The sequence below is a fragment of the Zophobas morio genome, unplaced genomic scaffold (assembly GCF_036711695.1).
Source record: "Zophobas morio isolate AGI-343-1 ecotype UQ-CSIRO unplaced genomic scaffold, CSIRO_AGI_Zmor_V1 ptg000020l, whole genome shotgun sequence".
Classification (NCBI taxonomy): domain Eukaryota; kingdom Metazoa; phylum Arthropoda; class Insecta; order Coleoptera; family Tenebrionidae; genus Zophobas; species Zophobas morio.
This window is the reverse complement of record NW_026972125.1, coordinates 5,002,405-5,021,349: the sequence shown is the minus strand read 5'-3', so window position 1 is coordinate 5,021,349 and position 18,945 is coordinate 5,002,405. Positions and strand designations below refer to the sequence as shown.

Here is an 18,945-nt window from a genome sequence, read left to right as displayed (position 1 = left end):
GATTTTTATATTTTTGGTTTTAAATTTTGGAATTTCGATTCGGTTTTTCAAATTTTCAATTTTTAAATTTTAGATTTTTTCAGTTTTTCGACTTATTGATACTTCCATTTCCCGTTTTTTCAATAGGTACTTCAATTCTTCAAATTTTCGATATTTTAATCTGTAATTTTTTTAATTTTTGATGTTTTTTGTTTATCAATTCTTCGATTTTTTAAATTTCTCAATGTTTTAATTCTTCTTTCAGTTGTTCGGTCTTTCAATTTTTCCACTTTTCTGATTTCAATTATTTAATTTTTCAATGTTTCGATTTTTCGAAAAACATTTTCCCTCTTTGGTTTTATACGGGCTGCGGATTTTTGCGGAATTTGTTGGACTACCCTTCAGGAACGAGGAAAGTTCTGTCGAATTAACCTTGGACCAATTTTTTCTTCTTAAAAAATAAACAAAAGCTGCTAAAAGTTATTATTTAGAAAAACTATACAATCAAAAACTGAATACACCAGCACTAATTTTCTTCTGATGAGTCTCCATTGTTGTTTAAAGGTCGAACCATCATCCTCGCCGTCTTAAGACTATAATCGGACCCACGAAACTCGTCCCAATACATAACCTTATACTCATCCTTGGGAGACGTGTTCCCTTTGAGATACTTCCCAGTCAAATGACTATCAGTGCACTGTTTGTACCACCAACCGCCCCCTAAAACCACCCCAAAAACTACAAAATCGTTTCCTTTCCAAAACTTACCCCTATAACTCCCACAATTTCCCGCATTGTACCTATCATTATCCTTGTCCTTCGTGGTAAACTTCATCCCTGCGTGATAAACCAGCGAATCCCCCGCGTTCCCTTTGTAATCCCCCAACAACTTCAAAATATACTCCTCGTCCTGATCCCCCACACTGAAAGCATCATACCTCGCGTACACCTTCTGGGCATCCCAATCTTCCAACTCCACCAGCAACTCATTCACTTCATAACCTGTCAAATAGTGCAGCCGATCCAGCCCCAACCAGAACTCCCCAGCCAGATTCCCAAACCCGCTTTTGTACTCATCCCACCCCAAATAAAAATCCTGACCGCCATCAAACCGGTTCAAAAAATACGCCCATCCGCCACCCATGGTGTCCATGTCGCAGAAAACCAGGAACGGCACCGGGGCAAAATCCGGCTGGATCGTGTACACCCCACTGGAGTTTTGACCACCTCTCTGGACATCCTTGCAGTCTTCAGGCAAATGCTCCCTACGTTCGTCCTTCACAGCCTTCCTGATGTCGACGATCTGTCTATGGAGAGTTTGCCAAAGTCGGTTGTTCTTTTTCAACTTTTCGGCGAAGTCGTCCAGACTTTCGTCGATTTGGCGCAGTTGCGATTTTAGTTCTTCTAGATCTTTGTTGGTTTTGAGTTGTTGCTCGATTTTGGTGAGGCGGTCGTTGATGGTCTTGTAAAGAGAGGAGTGGGGGTTGGACTGAAACTCAAAAAAGTTGAAAAAGGGGAGGGTGCAGGGGGTTTGTTACCTCATCGCTGCTGTTGGATTCTTCTAGTGAAACATTTTTGAAAATTAGAAGAAGTAGGAGGAGTGGTTTGAAATACATTGCTGCTATGACTGAAGGGATTTGGTGTCGTGTTGACACGTTTTGTTAAATAACTGTAAAAATGTTTACTTGTGGAGATAAAAGGTCAGAAGGCTTGACCGATAGTTGTATATTATTTATCTATCGAACGTTATCAAGGCTATTTTGGGGACAGGAGACTCTAAGCCGGAAACTTTTGATGATGCCAATAGTTATGTCATTGGAGTTGCACTATTCAAATCAATAGTAATTATTCACTACTCTTAGATATCCCTGGAATTATTAATTTCCATTCCGTCTTACTATCTAGGTCAAACTAATAAAACAAACTTGCATTAATTTACTTTTCTACCAGTTTGTTCATTCGTGTTTGAGAGTTTGAATCAAGCACGTCCATCCATGTCGAATCGATTTTTGTTTTTGACAAGTTGACTACCAACCTAGAACATGGAAATAATAAATTTAATAAGTTTCTCTTTTTGACTAAACTATGGGGCTGTTTTAGACATGTTGCTAGCTGACAGGTACGATACTGATTATCCTGAAACAGATTAATCAAAATATTAAATTACAAATATCGGTTCTAGACTGACAAAAAAGCAACTAGGACAAATACATAAATGAAAGGTGTTTCCAGAAATTCCCTAAACTCCGTTCTGGAATTCCCAGGAAGCTTACGAGATGACAAAAAAGGGAATTTAATTATGGCTTAGCAGTATAACGCCTAAATACGAGATTCCTTCAAACTACTTCAAAAACAAAACCCAAGAAATCCACGAGATTATTTCAAATTACTTCAAAAATAAGGCCCGCAGGGAGTACCCGAGATTCTTTCAAACTACTTCAAAAACTAAACCCAAGAAATCCACGAGATTACTTCAAATTACTTCAAAAACAAGGCCCAAAAGGGCCTAAAAGACTTTTTCAAACTACTTCAAAAACAAAACCCAAGGAATCCACGAGATTGTTTCAAACCACTTCAAAAACCAAACACGAGGTATCCCTGAGATCCTTTCAAACTACTTCAAAACCCAGACGCAAGGTGTCCCTGAGAATCATTAAAACTACTTCAAAAACCAGACACAACGGTTCCCCGAGATTCTATCAAACTACTTCAAAAATAAAACCCAAGATGTCCACAAGATTCTTTCAAATGACTTCAAAAACAAAAGAAAAATCCCGAGTTTCATTGAAATTACTTTAAAAACACAACGTCAAGGCCCACACGTCAAAAAACAAAGCACATATAAAAAAAATCCAGATCAAAATAATAATTCTACTTTAAAAACAAATCCAAGATTCTTTCAAAAACAAAATCCAAGAAATCCACGAAATTCTTTCCTATTGCTTCAGAAACAAGAGATTCTTTCACATTACTTCAAAAACCAGACACAAGGTTTCCTCGAGATTCTATCAAACTACTCCAAAAAATAAAACACATTTGTCCATAAAATTCTTCCAAATGGCTTCAAAAACAATAGAAAAATCCTGAGATTCATTCAAACTGCTTTAAAAATACAACGTCAATACAATAACAATTCTACTTCAAGAACAAAACCAGGGGATCCCCGAGATTCTTTCAAACTACTTCAAAAACCAGGCACGAGGTGTCGATGAGATCCTTTCAAACTACTTCAACCAGACGCAAGATGTCCCTGAGAATCATTAAAACTACTTCAAAAACCAGACACAAGGGTTGGTTCCCCGAGATTCTATCAAACTACTTCAAAAATAAAACCCAAGATGTCCACAAGATTCTTTCAAATGGCTTTAAAAACAATGGAAAAATCTCGAGATACATTCAAATTACTTCAAAAACATAACGTCAAGACCCACACTTCAAAAAACAAAGCACATATAAAAAAAAATCAAGATCAAAATTATAATTCTACTTTAAAAACAAATCCAAGATTCTTTCAAAAACAAAATCCAAGAAGTCCACGAAATTCTTTCATATTGCTTCAGAAACAAGAGATTTTTTCAAATTACTTCAAAAAACAGACACAAGGCTTCCTCGAGATTCTATCAAACTACTCCAAAAATAAAACACATTTGTCAACAAGATTCTCTCAAATGGCTTCAAAAACAATAGAAAAATCCCGGGATTCATTCAAACTACTTTAAAAATACAACGTCAATACAATAAAAAATCTAATTCAAGAACAAAACCAGGGAATCCCCAAGTTTCTTTCAAACTACTTCAAAAACAAAACCCAAGGTATCCACGAGATTCTTTCAAACTACTTCAAAAACAAGGCCTATAGTGGGACCCCGAGATTCTTTCAAACTACTTCAAAAACCAGACGCAAAGTGTCCCTGAGAATCACTAAAACTACTTCAAAAACCAGACACAAGAGTTCCCCGAAATTTTATCAAATTACTTCAAAAATAAAACCCAAGATGTCCACAAGATTCTTTCAAATGGCTTCAAAAACAACAGAAAAATCCCGAGATTCATTCAAACTGCTTTAAAAATACAACGTCAATACAATAAAAATTCTACTTCAAGAACAAAACCAGGGAATCCCCGAGATTCTTTCAAATTACTTCAAAAACCAGACACAAGGTTTCCCCGAGATTCTATCAAACTACTGCAAAAATAAAACACATTTGTCCACAAGATTCTTTCAAATGGCTTCAAAAACAATAGAAAAATCCCGGAAATTATTCAAACTACATTAAAAATACAACGTCAATACAATAAAAATTCTACTTCAAGAACAAAACCAGGGAATCCCCGAGATTTTTTCAAACTACTTCAAAAATAAAATCCAAGAAATCCACGAGATTCTTTCAACTTACTTCAAAAACAAGGCCTATAATGGGTCCTCAAGATTCTATCAAACTACTTCAAAAATAAATCCCAAGATGTCCACAAGACTCTTTCAATGGAAAAATCCCGAGATACATTCAAATTACTTTAAAAACATAACGTCAAGGCCCACACTTCAAAAAACAAAACACATATAAAAGAAATCAAGATCAAAATAATCATTCTACTTTAAAAACAAATCCAAGATTTTTCAAAAACAAAATCCAAGAAATCCACGAAATTCTTTCCTATTGCTTCAGAAACAAGAGATTCTTTCAAATTACTTCAAAAACCTCACACAAGTTTTCCTCGAGATTCTATCAAACAACTCCAAAAATAAAACACATTTGTCCACAAGATTCTTCCAAATGGCTTAAAAAACAATAGAAAAATCCCGAGATTCATTTAAACTACTTTAAAAATACAAAGTTAATACAATAAAAATTCTACTTCAAGAACAAAACCAGGGGATCCCCGAGATTTTTTCAAACTACCCCATAAACCAGATACAAAGTGTCCTCGAGATTCTTTCAAACTACTTCAAAAACAAAACCCAAGGAATCCCCTAGTCCCACAGGGGGTCCCCGAGATTTTTTCAAACTACTTCAGAACCCAAGAAATCCACGAGATTTTTTCAAACTACTTCAAAACCCAAGAATTCCAGGAGAATATTTCAAATTATTTCAAAAACAATGCCCAAAAGGCTCTAATAGATTCTTTCAAATTTTTTCAAATACAAAACAAGGGGTCCCCGAGATTCTTTTAAACTACCTCAAAAACAAAACCCAAGGAATCCACAGGATTCTTTCAAACTACTTCAAAACCAGATAGAAAGTATCCCCGAGAATCTTTCAAACTACTTCCAAAACAAATCCCAAGTAATGAACGAGATTGTTTTTCAAATTACTACAAAAAGCAGCCTCAAAGGGGATCCCAAGATTTTGTCAAACTACTTCAAAAACAAAACAGAAAAGGTCCCCTAAGTCCTTTTAAACTATCTCAAAAAGCAGACACAAAGTGTCCCCGAGATTCCTTCAAACTACTTCAAAAACAAAACCCAAGAAATCCACGAGATTCTTTCAAATTACTGAAAACATAAGGCCCACAGGGGGTTTCCAAGATTCCATCAAACTACTCCAAAACAAAACACAAGGCGTCCCCGAGATTCTTTCAAACTACCTCAGAAACCAGACACAAAGTGTCCTCGAGATTCAAAAACAAAACCCCAGGAATTCACGAGATTCTTTCCAATTACTTTAAAAACGAAGCCTACAGGAGGTCTCCGATATTTTTCATACTACTTCAAAAACAAAACCCAAGAAATCTACGAGATTCTTTCAAATTATTTCAAAACAAAAGCTCAAGAAATACCAAATTGCTTCAAAAACAAAGCCCACAGGGGGTCCCCGAGATTCTTTCAAACTACTTCAAAAACTAAACCCAAGAAATCCACGAGATTACTTCAAATTATTTAAAAAACAAGGCCCAAAAGGGTCTAAGAGACTCTTTCAAACTAGTACTTCAAAAACAAAACACAAGGCGGTCCCGAGATTTTTTCAAATTACCTCAAAAACCAGACACAAAGTGTCCCCGAGATCCTTTCAAACTACTTCAAAAACCAGACGCAAGGTGTCCCTGAGAATCATTAAAACTACTTCAAAAACCAGACACAAGGGTTCCCCGAGATTCTATCAAACTATTTCAAAGTAAAACCTAAGATGTCCACAAGATTTTTTCAAATGGGTTCAGAAACGATAGAAAAATCCCGAGATTTATTCAAATTACTTCAAAAACACAACGTCAAGGCCGACACTTCAAAAAACAAAGCACATATAAAAGAAATCAAGATCAAAATAATCATTCTACTTTAAAAACAAAACCAAGATTCTTTCAAACCACTTTAAAAACAAAACACGACGGATCTCCGAAATTCTTTCAAATTACTTTAGAAACAAAACACAAAATGTTCCCAAGATTCTATCAAACTACTTCAAATACAAAATCCAAGAAATCCACGAAATTCTTTCCTATTGTTTCAGAAACAAGAAATTCTCTTAAATCACTTCAAAAACCAGACACAAGGTGTCCTCGTGATTCAAAAACAAAACCCCAGGAATTCACGAGATTTTTTCCAATTACTTCAAAAACGAGGCCTACAGGAGGTCTCCGATATTTTTCAAACTACTTCAAAAACAAAACCCAAGAAATCTACGAGATTCTTTCAAATAATTTCAAAATCAAAACCCAAGAAATCTATGAGATACTTTCAAATTATTTAAAACAAAAGCTCAAGAAATACCAAATTGCTTTAAAAACAAAGCCCACAGGGGGTCCCCGAGATTCTTTCAAACTACTTCAAAAACTAAACCCAAGAAATCCACGAGATTACTTCAAATTACTTCAAACAGGAGGCCCAAAAGAGTCTAAAAGACTTTTTCAAACTACTTCAAAAACAAAACCCAAGAAATCCACGAGGTTGTTTCAAACTTCTTCAAAACCCAGACGCAAGGTGTCCCTGACAATCATTAAAACTACTTCAAAAACCAGACACAACGGTTCCCCGAGATTCTATCAAACTACTTCAAAAATAAAACCCAAGATGTCCACAAGATTCTTTCAAATGACTTCAAAAACAAAAGAAAAATCCCGAGTTTCATTGAAATTACTTTAAAAACAAAACGTCAAGGCTCACACTTCAAAAAACAAAGCACATATAAAAAAAATCCAGACGAAAATAATAATAATTCTTCTTTAAAAACAAAATCAAGATTCTTTCAAACCACTTCAAAAACAAAACACGACGGATCTCCGAAATTCTTTCAAATTACTTTAGAAACAAAACACAAAATGTTTTCAAGATTCTTTCAAACTACTTCAAATACAAAATCCAAGAAATCCACGAAATTCTTTCCTATTGTTTCAGAAACAAGAAATTCTTTTAAATTACTTCAAAAACCAGTCACAAGATGTCCTCGGGATTCAAAAACAAAACCTCAGGAATTCACGAGATTCTTTCCAATTACTTCAAAAACGAGGCCTACAGGAGGTCTCCGATATTTTTCAAACTACTTCAAAAACAAAACCCGAGAAATCTACGAGATTCTTTCAAATTATTTCAAAACAAAAGCTCAAGAAATACCAAATTGCATCAAAAACAAAGCCCACAGGGGGTCCCCGAGATTCTTTCAAACTACTTCAAAAACGAAACCCAAGAAATCCACGAGATTACTTCAAAAACAAGGGTCAAAAGGGTCTAAAAGACTTTTTCAAACTACTTCAAAAACAAAACCCAAGGAATCCACGAGATTGTTTCAAACTACTTCAAAAACCAGACACGAGGTGTCCCTGAGATCCTTTCAAACTACTTCAAAAACCAGACGCAAGGTGTCCCTGAGAATCATTAAAACTACTTCAAAAACCAGACACAACGGTTCCCCGAGATTCTATTAAACTACTTCAAAAATAAAACCCAAGATGTCCACAAGATTCTTTCAGATTACTTCAAAAACAAAAGAAAAATCCCAAGTTTCATTGAAATTACTTTAAAAACACAACGTCAAAGCCCACACTTCAAAAAAAAAAAAAATCCAAATCAAAATAATAATAATTCTTCTTTAAAAATAAAACCAAGATTCTTTCAAACCACTTCAAAAACAAAACACGACGGATCTCCGAAATTTTTTCAAATTGCTTTTGAAACAAGACACAAAATGTTCCCAAGATTCTTTCAAACTACTTCAAATACAAAATCCAAGAAATCCACGAAATTCTTTCCTATTGTTTCAGAAACAAGAAATTCTTTCAAATTACTTCAAAAACCAGACACAAGATGTCCTCGAGATTCAAAAACAAAACCCCAGGAATTCACGAGATTCTTTCCAATTACTTCAAAAACGAGGCCTACAGAAGGTCTCCGATATTTTTCAAACTACTTCAAAAACAAAACCCAAGAAATCTACAAGATTCTTACAAATTATTTCAAAACAAAAGCTCAAGAAATACCAAATTGCTTCAAAAACAAAGCCCACAGGGAGTCCCCGAGATTCTTTCAAACTACTTCAAAAACTAAACCCAAGAAATCCGCGAGATTACTTCAAATTATTTAAAAAACAAGGCCCAAAAGGGTCTAAGAGACTCTTTCAAATTAGTACTTCAAGAACAAAACACAAAGTGTCCCCGAGATCCTCTCAAACTACTTCAAAAACCAGACGCAAGGTGTCCCTGAGAATCATTAAAACTACTTCAAAAACCAGACACAACGGTTCCCCGAGATTCTATCAAACTACTTCAAAAATAAAACCCAAGATGCCCACAAGATTCTTTCAAATTACTTCAAAAACAAAAGAAAAATCCCAAGTTTCATTGAAATTACTTTAAAAACACAACGTCAAAGCCCACACTTCAAAAAACAAAGCACATATAAAAAAAATTCAAACGAAAATAATAATAATTCTTCTTTAAAAACAAAATCAAGATTCTTTCAAACCACTTCAAAAACAAAACACGACGGATCTCCGAAATTTTTTCAAATTACTTTAGAAACAAAACACAAAATGTTCCCAAAATTCTTTCAAACTACTTCAAATACAAAATCCAAGAAATCCACGAAATTCTTTCCTATTGTTTCAGAAACAAGAAATTCTTTCAAATTACTTCAAAAACCAGACACAAGGTGTCCTCGTGATTCAAAAACAAAACCCCAGGAATTCACGAGATTCTTTCCAATTACTTCAAAAACGAGGCCTACAGGAGGTCTCCCATATTTTTCAAACTATTTCAAAAACAAAACCCAAGAAATCTACGAGATACTTTCAAATTATTTCAAAACAAAAGCTCAAGAAATACCAAATTGCTTCAAAAACAAAGCCCACAGGGGGTCCCCGAGATTCTTTCAAACTACTTCAAAAACTAAACCCAAGAAATCCACGAGATTACTTCAAATTACTTCAAAAACAAGACCCAAAAGGGTCTAAAAGACTTTTTCAAACTACTTCAAAAAAAAAACCCAAGGAATCCACGAGATTCTTTGAAACTACTTCAAAACCCAAGAAATCCACGAGATTTTTTTAAAATACTTCACAACTCAAGAAATCCACGAGATTATTTCAAATTACTTCAAAAACAATGGCCAAAAGGCTCTAAGAGATCCTTTCAAATTTCTTCAAAAGCAAAGCATAAAGGGTCCCCGAGATTCTTTAAACCTACCTCAAAAACAAAACTCAAGGAATCCACCGGATTCTTTCAAATTAATTTAGAAACAAGAAACAAAGTGTTTCCAAGATTCTTTCAAACTACTTCAAAAACCAGATAGAAAGTATCCCCGAGATTCTATCAAACTACTTCAAAAACAAAACCCAAGATGTCCACGAGATTCTTTCAAATGGCTTCAAAAACAATAGAAAAATTTCGAGATTCATTCAAATTACTTAAAAAACACAACTTCAAAAAACAAAGCACATATAAAAAAAGTCAAGATCAAAATAATAATTTTACTATAAAAACAAATGCAAGATTCTTTCAAAAACAAAATTCAAGAAATCCACGAAATTCTTTCCTATTGCTTCAGAAACAAGGGATTCTTTCAAATTACTTCAAAAACCAGACACAAGATGTCCACGAGATTCTATCAAACTACTCCAAAAATAAAACACATTTGTCCACAAGATTTTTTCAAATGGGTTTGAAATCAAAAGAAAAATCCCGGGATATATTCAAACTACTTTAAAAATACAACGTCAATACATTAAAAATTCTACTTCAAGAACAAAACCAGGGAATCCCAGAGATTCTTTCAAACTACTTCAAAAACAAAACCCAAGGAATCCACGAGATTCTTTCAAATTACTTCAAAAACAAGGCCTATAGTGGATCCCTGAGATTCTTTCAAACTACTTCAAAAAGCAGACACGAGGTGTCCCTGAGATCCTTTCAAACCACTTCAATCAGACGCAAGATGTCCCTCAGAATCATTAAAGCTACTTCAAAAACCAGACACAAGAGTTCCCCGAAATTCTATCAAATTACTTCAAGAATAAAACCCAAGATGTCCTCAAGATTTTTTTCAAATGCCTTCAAAAACAATAGAAAAATCCCGAGATTCGTCCAAATTACTTCAAAAATAAAACCCAAGATGTCCACAAGAATCTTTCAGATGGCTTCAAAAACAATAGAAAAAGCCCGAGATTCATTCAAATTACTTCAAAAACACAACGTCTAGGCCCACACTTCAAAAAACAAAGCACATATAAAAAAAATCAAGATCAAAATAATATTTCTACTTTAAAAACAAATCCAAGATTCTTTCAAAAACAAAATCCAAGAAATCCACGAAATTCTTTCCTATTGCTTCAGAAACAAGAGATTCTTTCAAATTACTTCAAAAACCAGACACAAGGTTTCCTCGAGATTCTATCAAACTACTCCAAAAATAAAACACATTTGTCCACAAGATACTTTCAAATGGCTTCAAAAACAATAGAAAAATCCCGAGATTCATTCAAACTACTTTAAAAATACAAAATTAATACAATAAAAATTCTACTTCAAGAACAAAAGCAGAAGATCCCCGAGATTCTTTCAAACTACTTCATAAAAAAAAAAACAAGGAATCCACGAGATTCTTTCAAATTACTTGAAAAATAAGGCCTATAATGGGTCCCTGAGATTCCTTCAAAGTACTTCTAAAAGCAGACACGAGGTGTCCCTGAGATCCTTTCAAACTACTTCAACCAGACGCAAGGTGTCCCCGAGAATCACTAAAACTACTTCAAAAACCAGACACAAGAGTTCCCCGAGATTCCATCAAATTACTTCAAAAATAAAACCCAAGATGTACACAAGATTCTTTCAAATGGCTTCAAAAACAATATCAAAATCACGAGAATCATTCAAATTACTTCAAAACCACAACGTCAAGGCCCACACTTCAAAAAACAAAGCACATATTAAAAAAATCAAGACCAAAATAATAATTCTACTTTAAAAACAAATGCAAGATTCTTTCAAAAACAAAATCCAAGAAATCCACGAAATTCTTTCCTATTGCTTCAGAAACAAGAGATTCTTTCAAATTACTTCAAAAACCAGTCACAAGATGTCCACGAGATTCTATCAAACTACTCCAAAAATAAAACACATTTGTCCACAAGATTTTTCAAATGGGTTTGAAAACAAAAGAAAAATCCCGGGATATATTCAAACTACTTTAAAAATACAACATCAATACATTAAAAATTCTACTTCAAGAACAAAACCAGGGAATCCCAGAGATTCTTTCAAACTACTTCAAAAACAAAACCCAAGATGCCCACAAGATTATTTCAAATTGCTTCAAAAACAAAATCGAAAAAATCCCAATTTAATTCAAAAACAAAGCCCACAAGGGGTCTCCGAGATTCTTTCAAATTTTTGTCAATTCAGTTTTGGAAGTTTTCCATTTTTCAGTTTTTCGGTTTTTCACTTTTCCCATCTCGAGACTTCACGGTTTTTCGATTTTTCAATTTTTCAATTCTTTGATTTTCAGGTTTTTAGACTTTTCGACTTTTCGATTTTTCGATTTCTAGATTTCCCGATATCCAGATTTTTTCGATTTTTGAGTTTTTTGATGTTTTTATTTTTAATTTTTCCAATTTTTAAATTTTAGTTGTTTCAGTTTCTTGATGTTTCGTTTTCACGATTTTTCGAGTTCTCGGTATTAGATTTTTGGGTTTTTCAATTTTTTGATCTTTAGAATTATTGATTTTTCGATTTTTCGACTTCTCGATGTTCTAGTTTTTGAATTTTTCGATGGTGCAACTTTTCGATTTCTCGGTTTTTACCAGTTTTTCAATTTTCGATTTTTTTTGCCAATTTTTCAATGTTCTGATTTTTCAATTTTTCGATTTCCCATTTTTTCGTCATTTCAGTTTTGGAATTTTTCAGTTTTTCGATTCTTACTTTTCCCAATTTTTCAATTTTTCGTTTATTTGAATTCGGGATTTCGATTTCTCCATATCTCCGTTTTTATTATTTCTTTTTTTTCAAAGTTTAGAGTTTTGAACTTTTCAGCTTATCGACCCCTTGATGCTTGAATTTCTCGATTCTTCTTCCAAATTTCTGTTATTTAATTTGTCGAATTTTTAAATTTTTGATTTTTGAATTTTTTCATTTACCAATTTTTCAATATTTTGATGATGATTCGATTTCCAGAGATCTCGGATTTTTGGATTTGATAAATTTTTCAATTTTTAAAATTTTTTGTCTTGACTTTTCGATTTCCCGACCTTTAGATGTTTCGATATCTCGATGTTTCATTTTTTCGACTTTTCAATTTTTCGATTTTTCAGTTTTTCGTTTTTTTAGTTTTCCGATCTCTCGATTTCACGGTTTTTCGATTTTTCAACTTTTCGATTTTTAAATTTTCTGATTTCTCGATTTCACGGTTTTTCGATTTTTCATATTTCCAAAAATTAAACCCAAGATGCCCACAAGATTCTTTCAAATTACTTCAAAAACAAAACCGAAAAAATCCCAATTTAATTCAAAAACAAAGCCCACAGGGGGTCCCCCGAGATTTTTTCAAACTACTTCAAAAACAAAACCCCAGATGTCCAAGAGATTTTTTCAAACCGCTTCAAAACCCAAGAAATCCACGAGATTATTTCAAATCACTTCAAAAAAATTGCCAAAAGGCTCTAAAAGATTTTTTCAAATTTCTTCAAAACCAAAACATAAAAGGTCCCCGAGATTCTTTCAAACCACCTCAAAAACAAAATCCAAGAAATCGACAGGATTTTTTCAAATTAATTTAAAAACAAGACACAAAGTGTTTCCAAGATTCTTTCAAACTAATTCAAAAACCAAATACAAGAAATCCACGAAATGCTTTCCTATCGCTTCAGAAACAAGAGATTCTTTCAAATTACTTCAAAAACCATACCCAAAGTGTCCTCGAGATTCTATCAAACTATTCGTACTCCAAAAATAAAACATATTTCTCTACAAGATTCTTTCAAATGGCTTCAAACACAATTGAAAAATCCCGAGATTCATTCAAACTACTTTAAAAATACAACGTCAATACAATAAAAATTCTTCTTCAAGAACAAAACCAGAGGATCCCCGAGATTCTTTCAAACTATTTCAAAAATAAGGCCCAAACGGTGTCCCCGAGATTTTTCCAAACGACCTCAAAAACCAAACACAAAGTGTCCTCGAGATTCTTTGAAACTACTTCAAAACCAAAACCCAAGTAATCCACTGCACTCTTTAAAATTACTTCAAAAACAAGTCTCACAGAGGGTCCCTGAGATTCTTTCAAACTGCCTCAAAAACCAGACGCAAAATGTCCATAAGATTCAAAAACAAAACCCAAGGAAAACCAAGAGATTCTTTCAAATTACTCCAAAAACAAAACCGAAAAAATCCACGAGATTCTTTCAAATTATTTTAAAAACAAGTCCCATAGGGGTCCTCGAAATTTTTTCAAACTACTTCGAAACCCAAGAAATCCACGAGAATATTTCAAATCACTTCAAAAACAATGGCCAAAAGGCTCTAAGAGATTCTTTCAAATTTCTTCAAAACCAAAACATAAAGGGTCCCTGAGATTCTTTCAAACTACCTCAAAAACAAAACCCAGGGAATCCCCTAGACTCTTTAAAATTACTTCAAAAACAAGTCCCATAGGGGGTCCCTGAGATTCTTTCAAACTACTTCAAAAACAAAACCCAAGGAATCCACGAGATTCTTTCAAATTATTTTAGAAACAAGTCCCACAGGAGGTCCTCGAGATTTTTTCAAACTACGTCAACAGCCAAGAAATCCAAGAGATTTTTTCAAACCACTTCAAAACCCAAGAAATCTACGAGAATATTTCAAATTACTTCAAAAACAATGGCCAAAAGGCTCTAAGAGATTCTTTCAAATTTCTTCATAAAGGGTCTCCGAGATTCTTTCAAACTACCTCAAAAACAAAACCCAGGGAATCCCCTAGACTCTTTAAAATTACTTCAAAAACAAGTTCCATAGGGGTTCCCCGAGATTCTTTCAAACTATCTCAAAAACCAGACACAAAAAGTCCATAAGATTCAAAAACAAAACCCAAGGGAAACCATGAGATTCTTTCAAATTATTTCAAAAACAAGTGTCACAGAAATCCACGAGATTTTTTCAAACTACTTCAAACCCCAAGAAATCTTTCAAATTTCTTCAAAAACAAAACATAAAGGACCCCCGAAATTCTTTCAAACCACCTCAAAATCAAAACCCAAGGAATTCACAAGATTCTTTAAAATAAAAAAATAAATAAACAAGACACAAAGTGTTTCCAAGATTCTTTCAAACTACTTCAAAAACAAATCCCAAGTGATCCACGAGATTGTTTTTCAAATTACTACAAAAACAAGAGTCAAAGGAGGTTCCTAGGATTTTGTCAACCTACTTCAAAAACAAAATCCAAGGAATCCACGAAATTTTTTCAAATTACCTCAAAAACTAAATACAAAGTGTCCCCGCAATTCTTTCAAACCACTTCAAAAACAAATCCCAAGCAATTCGACAGATTTTTTTTAATTACTTCAAAAACAAGGTCTAAAAGGAATCCCCAAGATTTTTTTAAAATACTTCAAAAACAAAACAGAAAGGGTCCCATAGATTCTTTCAAACTACCTCAAAAACCTGATACAAAGTGTCCCCAAGATTTTTTCAAACTACTTTAAAAACAAAACTCAAGTAATCCACGAAATTCTTTCAAATTACTTCAAAAACAAGGCTTATAGGGGTCCCTGAGATCCGTTCACACTACCTCAAAAAGCAGACAGAAAATGTCCCCGATCTTCGTTCAAACTACTTCAAAAACCAGACACAAAATGTCCTCGAAATTCAAAAACAAAATCCAAGAAATCCACAAGATTCCTTCCTATTATTTCAGAAACAAGGCTTACAGGTTGTCTTCGAGATTCTTTCAAACTACTTCAAAAACCAGATAAAAGTGTTCCCCGAGATTCTACTACTTTAAAAATGAAACCCAAGAAATCCACAAGATTTTTTCAAACTACTTCAAAAACAAAATCCAAAATATCGACGACATTCTTTCAAATTGCTTCAAAAACAATACATATCAAATTACACATATAATAAAAAAAATCAAGATCAAAATAATAATTCGGGAAAAAATGTTCAAATTCAAGCTGTGAGTAAATAACAGTGAGAAATCGGAGAAACAGCAGTTTAGAAATTTTCACTGCGTTGTCTAAATGTTTATAAGTAGAAAATATAAGATATACTCTTTGTTTCGAGTCACGTTGATATTATTTTAATCGATGATAATTTTCAATGTCCTCTCTCAAAATGAATCGACATATAACATTCTCAACTTCTAGTGAAAAGCTATGAAATATAGTGTGGTGACCAAATTTGAATTAAAATTTTATCCTCAGTAATTTTCTTTTAAATTATTTGTTTATTGCTCTTGCTAGAAACTTTAACACTTGTTTAGTTCTATTTTAATATCAGAGTTATATAAATTGAACATTTAAATGGAACTGAGGTAAATAACGCAGAAACACGTGGCCGAAGCGGAGGTTGCGGTTCCTAGTCGAGCTGGCGGTCGCGCCAAAAGAATTCAAACTCAATAAGAATAAATGTGGAAAGTCTTGCTTAAAAATGCGTGTTTATTTGGTTGCCTATATCTGGCGCAACTGAAAACTCGCGGGACGTTATCTAGAAAATAATCTCCCAATGGATTTTATCGTCACTGACACGGGAATCGCGTTATTTTCGAAGTGTTTCCCGTTTACTTATAAAATTGCAGCTACGGTACAGGAAAATAAAATAAATACAAGATAAATCTCTTTAATTCTTGTTAGAAACAATTCACATTCCAAGTCCTGTAAAAATATTCGAAGCTTATTAATAGGTGCGAAGGTCTCTCAAGGGTCGATCACGTTAATGCAACCTTTTTTATGGAAACAGATTACCTTGCTGGAGAGTTCTGGATAATCTTGCGCTATTTCTCTCACTCTAGGCTTAGCAGACTGTTGTTGAACAAGCCACTTGTACAGATTCTGCGTCTCGCGATTGATAACCCTCTAAAAAAAACCAAATTAATCCCGAACGGAAATTTTCTAATTCCAAGGAAACATTTAATCTCAGACTTTGTCACAATATTTACGCTCCGACTCACACCTCCCAAATTCCGTTTTATTGTTTACTTATTTACGGTGTTTAATCACTGGTAGAGAACCGGCACCCACACTTATCTGATCCTCCCGTCAGCGCTGATCGATCGGCTATTAAACGGTCACTTTCCTCCCATTACCTCCAAACACCGGAAGAAAACAAAGCGCAGTCACATTACATTGCACAATCCCTAATCTGATCGTCTTTATCGCATTGACGTCCAAATTCCCACGAACCAAACGACCTTTCTCCGTTCGTCAGTTTGATTGACGGCAGATAGGATCAGAACGAGGTACTCGAAACTGTCAAAGGAACTCACCATCATCATTGCCAAGGCGAGCTTGGAGTCCGTCTCGTGGGGCTCACCGGGATCTCCGGAATCGGTGGACACTGGAAGCAGAATTGAGTTGGGTACTAGCGGGAGGAGGTCGTACCTGGATTAGCTGCTACAAGAGCGAGGATTGGGAGGAGCAGGAGCACCTTCATGTTTAGGCTTGCAGGCGCGGATTGCGATTTAGTATTTACGGATGCGGCTGCTAATAAGTATTATCTCGGATTGATGGGATTACGAGTACCGAAATAGCGGGAATGGTAGCAAAGTACGATTGCGATTGTGGAAACTAATAAGTATTTAGGGGGAAGCATGAAGTGAGCACGTGTTTGTCGATATTTATAGCTAGGTAAAGTTTATTTGTTAAGTGGTTAAGTATTTGTTACAAGGGGTGGACTCCGGGGTCACACAAATCGACGCATTTTCCATTGGGCCAACACACAATGCAAGCTAGAGCGTTTAAAATGATTGGGTTGTCGACGGACTTTGGTAAGAGGGCTCGATAAACCTCGAGGGAGAACTCATCGGGAAGGTCCTTTTCCTGAAACGGGATTATCAAAGTTTGAATTTCGTGTCTTCGGGTACTATTACGTAGTCTACAGGTTGTCCGAAAGTTTCCAGCTGGTAACCTTTCTCGGAGTGGTACTTAAGGAAGTCAATCCTCTCTGGAAACAACGAACTAAGGAAAAGTCGACACTCTTAACACACACTCACCTTCTTCGGGTACTGAAGTTAGTACTCTCGCTAGATTGAAAGTCAAAGCGCCTGAAAACAGGGTTGCCAATAAAACAGCCACCACGACACTTTTAGCCATGTTTGCACCAAATGACACCCAGTCGCGTTTTTTCTCTTATATAAGTTACCAATCAAAACAACGTCTTTAAAATAATCCAGTGATTTACAACCTGATAAAAAAATAAAAGGGAATAATCTCGTGACGCACGAAAACACCCATAAAAATCAAACCACTGTAGGTAGAGTTACTAATTTTTATTAAAGTCGTCTACATTTTGGGGAAGTTTCCAGCGTCACACATGTCCACGCACCCAACACCTTGCCAGCAAATGTACTTGGGACAATCTTTGGTCGAGTCCCAACCCCATCGTTTGACCAGGGCAGCCCGCTCTAAAACCCAACTTGCAAAAAAAGGGACACCAACCTCCATACTAACCCTCTGGGGGAAAATCCTGCAGAACCTTCTCCAAACTGAGAGCGAAAGCCACCGCCAGGAAAAAGCAGAAACACAACAACACTTTCAAACCCATTTTGAAATCGCAATTAGCTAAACCTAGTCCTGACCTTATTTATAATCGTTTTCGAGATTTGCTAGTGAAGGATTTATGACCTTAATCTGTTTTCAAAGCCGGTTCAATCCCGCGGATGAGGTTATCACTGCTAAATCATACAACTGGATTTTGACGCAAATTTTATTGTAAAGTCAACACTCGATAGTCTATTTTTTGTCAGGGTGGTACCCGGGGTCGCACCAGTCGATGCATTGACCACCAATCAGGACCCATTGTGGACATTCGTCGCTGCTGTCTTCCGCGCTTTTGCTAACCTCGATGATTTGGTCTGACGATTCTTTGCCTAGGTTTGTCTGTTGAAAAAGTGGTGTAAAGGTTTGATTTGACGAAGAGTTGAGGACTTACGCTGGTGGAGCAAGCCGACCTTTTGTGGATGCTGAGGCCTTCAGCTAGAACCACTACACAGAGCAGAAACACTAGAGTTTTGACTCTCATTTTGTTTGCAGATGATTGACGACTGGTACTTGTATGGCAGTATTTATACAAGAATGTAGTGGAAATCTGAGATTTAATCTTAACTCGGTTGGAGATTAGGATTACAATAATCTATAATAGTTCAGTATCCATTGGAGATGTTTGAGGTTTTGCGAGGTCTTTGGACAAAAACACGAGTTATCTGTAGCAATTTATGTAGCGGTTATCTAGAATCCAGAATGGGTAAACAAGATGTAGATATATCAAAATTTTTTATTTAAATTTTCGACTTTCAGTTTTAGGATTTTCGGTTTTTCAATACCTCGTTTTTTGGTTTTTTGGTCCCTC

At 34.9% G+C, this 18,945-nt stretch overlaps 2 protein-coding genes across 3 annotated transcripts; both read right to left on the bottom strand.

The window, feature by feature from the left end:
- Window positions 1–448: 448 nt before the first annotated feature.
- On the bottom strand, window positions 449–1,648 carry LOC135131369 (fibrinogen C domain-containing protein 1-like). The gene is made up of 3 exons (XM_064059050.1): window positions 1,518–1,648; window positions 748–1,468; window positions 449–699 (listed from the first exon to the last, which is right to left on the bottom strand). The coding sequence occupies exons 1-3, from the start codon at window positions 1,593–1,595 to the stop codon at window positions 506–508; spliced, it is 993 nt and encodes a 330-aa protein (XP_063915120.1). The 5' UTR covers window positions 1,596–1,648; the 3' UTR covers window positions 449–505.
- A 14,554-nt stretch (window positions 1,649–16,202) lies between these two features.
- On the bottom strand, window positions 16,203–18,655 carry LOC135131454 (uncharacterized). 2 transcript variants are annotated; one of them, XM_064059225.1, is made up of 7 exons: window positions 18,529–18,655; window positions 18,048–18,476; window positions 17,591–18,001; window positions 17,468–17,541; window positions 16,980–17,417; window positions 16,865–16,935; window positions 16,203–16,454 (listed from the first exon to the last, which is right to left on the bottom strand). In XM_064059225.1, the coding sequence occupies exons 5-7, from the start codon at window positions 17,029–17,031 to the stop codon at window positions 16,296–16,298; spliced, it is 282 nt and encodes a 93-aa protein (XP_063915295.1). In that variant the 5' UTR covers window positions 17,032–17,417; window positions 17,468–17,541; window positions 17,591–18,001; window positions 18,048–18,476; window positions 18,529–18,655; the 3' UTR covers window positions 16,203–16,295. The 2 variants fall into 2 exon arrangements, with proteins under 2 accessions (XP_063915295.1, XP_063915294.1); XM_064059224.1 differs by lacking the exons at window positions 16,203–16,454; window positions 16,865–16,935; window positions 18,529–18,655 and having other exon boundaries at window positions 17,215–17,417; window positions 18,048–18,163.
- Window positions 18,656–18,945: the final 290 nt, after the last annotated feature.

Excerpts from the sequence above, each read along its gene's own strand:
- LOC135131369 (XM_064059050.1), bottom strand. The coding sequence starts at position 1,595 with ATGTATTTCAAACCACTCCTCCTACTTCTTCTAATTTTCAAAAATGTT. Across the intron at positions 1,469-1,517 it reads AATCCAACAGCAGCGATGAG|TCCAACCCCCACTCCTCTCT; the intron begins GTAACAAACCCC and ends TTTGAGTTTCAG. Across the intron at positions 700-747 it reads AAATTGTGGGAGTTATAGGG|GGGGCGGTTGGTGGTACAAA; the intron begins GTAAGTTTTGGA and ends GGGTGGTTTTAG.
- LOC135131454 (XM_064059224.1), bottom strand. The coding sequence starts at position 17,690 with ATGGCTAAAAGTGTCGTGGTGGCTGTTTTATTGGCAACCCTGTTTTCA. Across the intron at positions 17,542-17,590 it reads AACTTCAGTACCCGAAGAAG|AGAGGATTGACTTCCTTAAG; the intron begins GTGAGTGTGTGT and ends CGTTGTTTCCAG. Across the intron at positions 17,418-17,467 it reads TCGGACAACCTGTAGACTAC|GAAAAGGACCTTCCCGATGA; the intron begins GTAATAGTACCC and ends ATCCCGTTTCAG.